Source organism: Pectinophora gossypiella, chromosome 18 (genome assembly GCF_024362695.1).
Source record: "Pectinophora gossypiella chromosome 18, ilPecGoss1.1, whole genome shotgun sequence".
Taxonomy (NCBI): domain Eukaryota; kingdom Metazoa; phylum Arthropoda; class Insecta; order Lepidoptera; family Gelechiidae; genus Pectinophora; species Pectinophora gossypiella.
This window is the reverse complement of record NC_065421.1, coordinates 5,654,140-5,661,793: the sequence shown is the minus strand read 5'-3', so window position 1 is coordinate 5,661,793 and position 7,654 is coordinate 5,654,140. Positions and strand designations below refer to the sequence as shown.

Sequence of the window (7,654 nt, the reverse complement as noted above, 5' to 3'; positions counted from 1 at the left end):
CGTCTAGATAACATAGTAAGTTCGCTAATAAAAGTATAAAAATGAGTACAAATATATCATAGTCTATCTTTTTCAAATATTCTAAAAACGGCGTAATTGTACAAAAATTTCGTAGTGCTTATTTCTCAGAACAATAACTAAAGCATAGAAGGAAGGCTAAAATAAGAATTCAGAAACTATAAACCGGCTCTCTTCTAGCTTACGACACAAACTATGAGTGAGAAAAGGACAAATGATTCGCTCTTTGCTTCATTTTTTCCGAGGTTGTCACAACATGAAATGTCATTTGGACCTATTGGACTCATTTTAACTCGGCCAAATACATAGTAACATACATAAGAAGATTTTACTTATATTTACCGAACTATTTGACACGGTCGCGTCAACTGTGTTTACGAGTGTCTTGTGTTCAGATTGTTTTAAGTGATAATTTAACAATATTTTTCCAAATAAATGGAAAGAAACTTTTATTTATATCAAATAATTGAGTGTCTCGACTGTGTGACATTATGTCTTGTGTGGTATGGGGCTGCAGCTCACATTCAGGAAGAAAAGAAAATAGCCAACAACTTCTGTCGTTTCATCGGTAAGTTTTTTGTAATTTTCTAGTGAAATGTGAACTGCTGAACAATTTTAGGAAAGTAATATGTTTTGCTGAATAGATTTGTAGCATAAAATATTTGAGATATCCATTATATTATACGTTTCATCGATGAATACGGAATTGATTTGAGGTTATGTTGATTGTCCATAGTGATGTACTAAAATTATCGATACTTTTAATTTTTAGATTTCCTGTAGACGATAACAAAGAGAAAGAATGGATAATTCGCATTAATAGACGAAATTGGATTCCAAATAAGTACAGCCGTATTTGCTCGAAACATTTTACTGCGGATTCATTTATGTGTGTTCCTAATTCAAAGTGGAGGCGTCTTCGAGACGATGCTATTCCTACATTGAACATTATAGATCAGACAGATGAAATGGTGTTTAAATTTAAATTTCAGCCTAGCCTGCATCATCTCACTGCTGGATAGATAGATAAGATATTTGTATCATGTTATCACAACACGTTTATACTATCTATCATTCAACTACATATTATTATGTACTTAATAAACTTAGTATATATACTAAGTCTGTAGTTGTTTTATGTCTAAACAATTATGAGTTGTACACGTTTTATATAAGTAAATTATTATTATCTTTGATTTCAGATATTAAATCCAAAAGTGTCGACTGGATTTACATGAAAAGGTATATCAAATAATTTTCTTTTTTTATATTTTTAACATGATATACATATATAGAGTGTATAATTCAACCAGCTGCACAATGCACTTAAATCAGATATATTTTACTTTTATTTTTATAGATTATTTTGTACATATACTATTTTAACATTATTATTAAACTTTATTTCAGTCAGTTCAAGAAGACGAGATGAAAAATTTAAAAGAAAAGCTGAACAAGTCCCGCCTCAAGATCAAACGACTTAATGAAAAAAAAAAAAAAAAAACAATGTGACAGGGTGTCACAAAGACAGTTTCTAAGCAAATTGACACTGTTTAGAAATTAATAAATTTGTATTTATTGTAAATATAATGTACATAATTAATAACGTGTGAAATAAATACTTGCTAATGAACAGATTTACGATCTAATTTATATTTCATTTTACCTCCTTTTCTTATTTACTCCTACTCCAACACTCCAGGTTGATACGAACTGCGCCCAATAAAGAATGTAATGAATGTTATAGATTTGTGTAAGCGACTTAGATAAATCTTGACTAAACCTTCCTTTACAAATACAAATATACTTTATTGCACACAACATACAATACTTACAAGTTTTGCACGAAAGATACAGTACACCACCTACCTACCTTTTACTTTCCCTTTCTGTTCTCTTATGAATACTTGTATGCCGTATTTTTTTAAGTATAATGCTATATCTAGTAGGTACGAGTATGGTAATCCTAGTATTGAAACAGCTTGTAGCCCTAGTAAAGACCGCCATTTTATGTTTACAGAGTGGCACGTTTTTTCTGTAGGTATTTCCAGTCCATACTCTTTTCTATGTCTATGGCGTGACCCCATCGGGCCTCTTACCGTCTGTGCGGCTTAGACCCGGCGGCGGCGGTTCCAATTTGCACGGCACGTCGATCGACACCAGTGCACGGCGGATGACATCATAAATAAATTCGAATATTACAAAATACTTACCGATGAAACGATAACAGTTGGCTATTTTCTTTCCTTCCTGAATGTGAGCTGCAGCTCCAAACTAATATAAACCAGACAATATAATCCAAAAATGGTTAGATACTTACCTATCAGAGACAGAGTCTCCTTTCATCAAGAAGAAGATAATTGCATCCTACAAAAAGAAATCTTGTAAAAAAATTTTATCGACATTAATTGTAAGTAAATTTAATTTTATCGACATATTACTAAAGTGAAACCCAACACTAGGCAATGAAAAACTTGTGACAACCTACGAAATTACGAAACAATTTTTGTATATGCGTCTTTGTCTAACATTACGCCGGTTCCGTAAGATAAAGTAGAGCAGAATTATAGAGTTCTGTTGCTATTTTAGCCTTCCTTCTATGCTTTAGTTATTGTTCTGAGGCTTATTTTGTAAGTAATTTGTCATAGATGCAAAGATAAAGAGAAATCATAAATACAAAATTAATAAAGCCTTTATATAGCTGTACCATACCATTGGCGCTAACAATCCGTTGTACAACCATAACTTACGTGGAATTTCCGAACGAACAACAATGGCGAATATCGGTGACAGCTGTTGTCAGTCGTCGTAGCAAAAATTTTGTCAATTACTAAACAGCTGTCTACGTTTTTAATAGTTTAAAAACCTTTTTGTTATGTGTAGACTTATAGGCCTAAAACAAATATAGTCATTTTTAGCACTGATGCATGTGGACGTGTTCCGGTAGCAAGAACTAGAGCTAAGGAAGTTTGGTACCCGAGAATGTCGATTCCTCCACTTGTTTGCAGCACTCCTCCGCCACCCGACCAGTGTGAGGATGATAAAGACCCTGAAGATTTCGACATCCAATACAATTGTGAGTTTAAGTTTATTTAAATCTAATTTTTAAGTCGTTGCACAACACTGAGAAATGTGATGATAGGCTTGCCCATTTGGTAAGCTGCTCAGTACAATACGTACATTAGATAATTATTAATCTCATTATGGGATCACTTTTGGTATTTCCTGAACTAGACCTTAAGACCGTTTTACATGTTCAATGGTCCATTTGTTTGCCTAGAATGACAATGCATGTAACCTGTGCTTAAAAGTGGTGTTTATTTTTTACCATGGTGTTTAAATACCAGATTATTTTCAGTGTCACAAGATGATGATGACGACAACTATGACTATGGGAATTTTGCAACATTTAACCATTTCACATCTAACAGTAAACCAGAAGTTCCAGTCATAGCTAAAGTGGTTGAAAATGTAAAAGTTGACGACATATCCAAAACAAACACAAACAGTATTGAAAATATTCTCGGGACCAATATCAGTAGCAACATCAAATTGTCAGTTGAGGAGGAAACAAATGTTGAAGATTTGGACTTAAAAATAGATGAGGAATCTTTAAAAACCATTGATGTGTTAGAAAGTAAAGACATTTGTGTAGAAAACAATCAAAGTTCTGAACCTGGTGAAGAGATAAATATCCCCAGAGATACAAAATCTTACCCAGCAGAGTCAAATGAGTTTATGATAGAACCTCCCAGTTTGGATCATGTTGAGGAACCACCCTCACAGGTTGACGAAATTATTACTGAAGATGTGCCTGTAATTAAACCTGAATCTGAAGAACAGTCTCATGAGACAGAAAATGAGATAAAACCAGAAACAATAGAAGAAACAAAACTTGAGGAACTTGAGGGGAGAACAAAACAATTGACAGTAGATGATGACAATTTTGGAGATTTTGATGACTTCAAGTTTACAAATCCAGCTGAAAAACCTCCAACCCTTGATATCTGTGATAATCCCTGGGATAATACTGAAACAACAGAAGATGATTTTGGTGATTTTAAAGCTAATTTTGATAGTAATGAGAGTAGTTTATTCTCTACAGAAGTAAAACCTGAACATTCCAAACAAAATATTGAAAATAAAGTTGAAGATAGTGAAATTAATGATGATGATGGTTTTGGGGATTTTAACGATTTCCAGTCATCTTCTGCTGAATCAAGAGTTAATATAGAGGATGGAGAATCGTTAGAAAGTCAAACGCCTGTATTGTTCTTAGAAATAACTGATGATGAAGATAAGCTAATGGAGCATATAAATAGAGAGATAAATAATATGTTTGAAGATGAATTACCTGAGGTTGAGGAAGAATTTGAAGGAAAACTTGAAACACAACTAGGTGTAACCTGGGGCCATTTATTAGAAACCGAAGTTAGACAGCCATATATGGTGAACTGGAATAATTCTGTAGGACAGAAAACTCTACTTAAAGCTTTATGTATAGATTCCAGAAATATTGTAAGTTTATTTTGCATTACTTTTACATGTTTAGATAAATAATGGTGATATGAATTCATGTTTTATAATATTTTGCAGTTATTTGGACCAAAGTGGAGCTACAATATGCCTAAATATGCAGCTAATTTGGGCATGGCTCCTCTCCAACCCGTAAAACAAGTTGCAGCGCCCAGCACATCTCAGATTGAAGGCAGTAGCGCAGACAAATCAACATGCAAGGCTGCCACTTGGAGTGACCCTTTCACATCTGATGGACAACAGTGTGAGTATTACCAATAGTTTAATTCTATGGAAATGTATAGTAAATTACTGAAACAAACAAGCACATTGCGTGATGATGCTACAGAACACTAAGCACATTGCAAATTCACAAACAAGAATTATTCAAAAACATGTGGTTTTTTATAACAGTAATATAATGTTTTTTGGATGATTCTGTGCTAAAAGACGGTAAATCTAATATGCTAAATTAATATTACTGCTAATATGAAGCTGTACTTTCACTGTAAAACTTTTTTTGCATGTCTTGCACATGGACTAACACTCACCTGTAAATTCCACTTGATCTAACATCTTAGTCACCTATGCCGAAGCCCTTCTACTAGACTTAGAACACCTTATGGCCACCCTAGACCAAATGGCTCATAACCATTCCACACTCAAGATATCTGAATTACTATCACATGGTAAGTTGTAGTTTAAAAAGTGTTATAATATCACATGTTTCAATTGTATTTTCAAAGATGAGTTTAAGACAATCCAGCAATCCATTCAGGATAATTTTCATCAGGAGTAGAAAAAGAAGACCTGTACTTTTTTAATAAAACATTTTATAATGTACTTGTACTGTCACAAGTACTAATATGTATACACTTTGAAACCATGTCACATTAACTTTTTTGACAAATTAAACCTCATTAAATGTCAAATATGATAGTGCGACAGGGTTCTAAAGTCGGGATGATATTGCTCATGACTGCACACAACAATATCATTTCATGTACACAACACAACTAACTACTTATTAATTAATTTCAGCTCGTAACTCTGAAACTGCGACTGCAAATCCAGCAAAAGACGCGAGGCCTGCAGATTTGGATGTATTTGAAGCTTCAACATCAAGCAAATCAGACAAGATATTCTCAAGTACATTGAATGTACAACCTATACGCCAGATTAGCTTACCAGACACACACATATTTACACCTACTGACTCAGAAACTCCTAGGTCTACAACTATTCATTACGACACAAGCCCAACAGTATTGTTGCCTCAGACTCTTATAGAACCAAATAAAAGTGACGCAGCTTTTAAGAGTGATCCAAATACTTTACCTCCACAAAGTAGTTCTAAAGCTAGTGCAGTCGATGATGAGTATTGGGAGTTCCAAGATTTCAAAGGAACTTTAAACTCAACAACGCCAAGCGCGACAAGCTTAGCGCCAGAGAAGAGTGAAGCCCCAAAAACTTCCCTTAACGTCACTCACGGAACCCAGCTGCTACAGCCAATTAAGCTAGAACCTACGATACCTACACTCAACTGGCCAGACCCTGGACAGGTTAAAGAAACATTTGACGATTTTTCGGACTTTGTTTCCACTGCTTCTTTAAATAGTCAAACACAATCACCAGATGTGCCTGTAACACAAATAGCGAGTAAATCTGTAATAGATTACGATAAACCAGGTCCTAGTGGCATAGTGCCTAATGTGAAGACAGCAAGTGATATAAGTGATAATTTCGAGGACGACTTCGATACATTCCAATCGGCATTGCCTTCCACGAGTTCTATAAATTTCAACTTTGTTCCTGTTAACAGTAAAAGTACTGCAACAGCTAAACCAGCCACTTCGCCACAAATGGCGCCTCAAACAATGACTGATTTCGGCTATGCACTTCCGAAAATTGATAATGTTAAGTCTGACACCATATCATATGAAAGTATTAAGCCACAGGACAACCTAGTGCAAAATCAAATGAGTCTCTTCCCAGAAAATATAGAAACTAATAAAACGCCAGAATTTCCTGTTATGATATCACCGCAACAAACCACAAGTCCGTCTATGTTGGGCGCGAGCTTATTGCAACCGACGTCTGTGGCGTCCAGTGTAACACAAAGTCAAAAAAAATCTGCACAGATTCTACAACCGTTGACGTTAGAAAGCTTTTCGCAAATCAATTGGCCAAATCCAGGCATAGATCTGCAGGATTTGTCTAGGTTCAATCCTGTTGAGACACTACATTCTTTGAAAACTGATTTGAGCGTAAATAGTCAAAGCAAAGTTTCGTCACCTGTTAGCAGTCACAAGAATGTAGGTAGTAGTCAGGTGGCAGAGGACGACTGGGGAGATTTCGTGTCGAGCAAGCCGAAACCACAACAAGCCATGCCAAAGAAACAGACAACATTCGTTGATGACGATGAATGGACAGATTTCGTCTCGAGCCCTAGCGTCAAACCACAAAATGGTTTGAATACAATCAGTTTAAATGTACACACAAACTTAAGTATACAGAAGTCCAGTAAATATACTGGGAAAGGCAACAAGCCGCCGATTGATATCCCGAGTTTAAACTACATAACACCAAAGTCGAGCAACCACAAGTCATATAAGGACAGACACTTCCAAAACTTATAACGACTTAGTGAACATTCTCATTACTTATTGAAACTGTACTTAAGTAATTTAAGTTATGTAAATAGGGTGATGGTGATAAATCTTAATGTTATCTTATGATGAACTTATGTTTATTAATGTTTTTATGGAATATGATATTCCCGAGATTTAATTTCGTATAAATAACTTTGTAATGGCTATAACTGTTTATGACCCGATATGATAGGGGTGTTTTATCCCCGACTTAATGATGTGACTGGAGGAACATTTTAATTACCCACTGACATTACGCCACATATGCTGAACCTACCAGATTATAGTGTCGACAAACACCCGTCCTTTTTACTATTATTAAATTACACGTGTACATTAGATATGTACCATAAATAATAATATTTATTTAAATAATTGAACAACTTAAGAAATGATTTATAGTGCTAAAGCAATACGTAATGTGGACATAATTGTGAATTGGTAATTATTTGTATATAATGAGGAGTAAT

At 34.7% G+C, this 7,654-nt stretch overlaps 1 protein-coding gene across 2 annotated transcripts; it reads left to right on the top strand.

The window, feature by feature from the left end:
• Positions 1–2,801: 2,801 nt before the first annotated feature.
• LOC126374939 (uncharacterized) lies at positions 2,802–7,257 on the top strand. Of its 2 annotated transcripts, XM_050021723.1 has the most exons (5): positions 2,802–3,094; positions 3,377–4,536; positions 4,615–4,798; positions 5,115–5,222; positions 5,575–7,257. In XM_050021723.1, the coding sequence occupies exons 1-5, from the start codon at positions 3,001–3,003 to the stop codon at positions 7,170–7,172; spliced, it is 3,144 nt and encodes a 1,047-aa protein (XP_049877680.1). In that variant the 5' UTR covers positions 2,802–3,000; the 3' UTR covers positions 7,173–7,257. The 2 variants fall into 2 exon arrangements, with proteins under 2 accessions (XP_049877680.1, XP_049877681.1); XM_050021724.1 differs by lacking the exon at positions 5,115–5,222.
• The last annotated feature ends 397 nt before the right edge of the window (positions 7,258–7,654 follow it).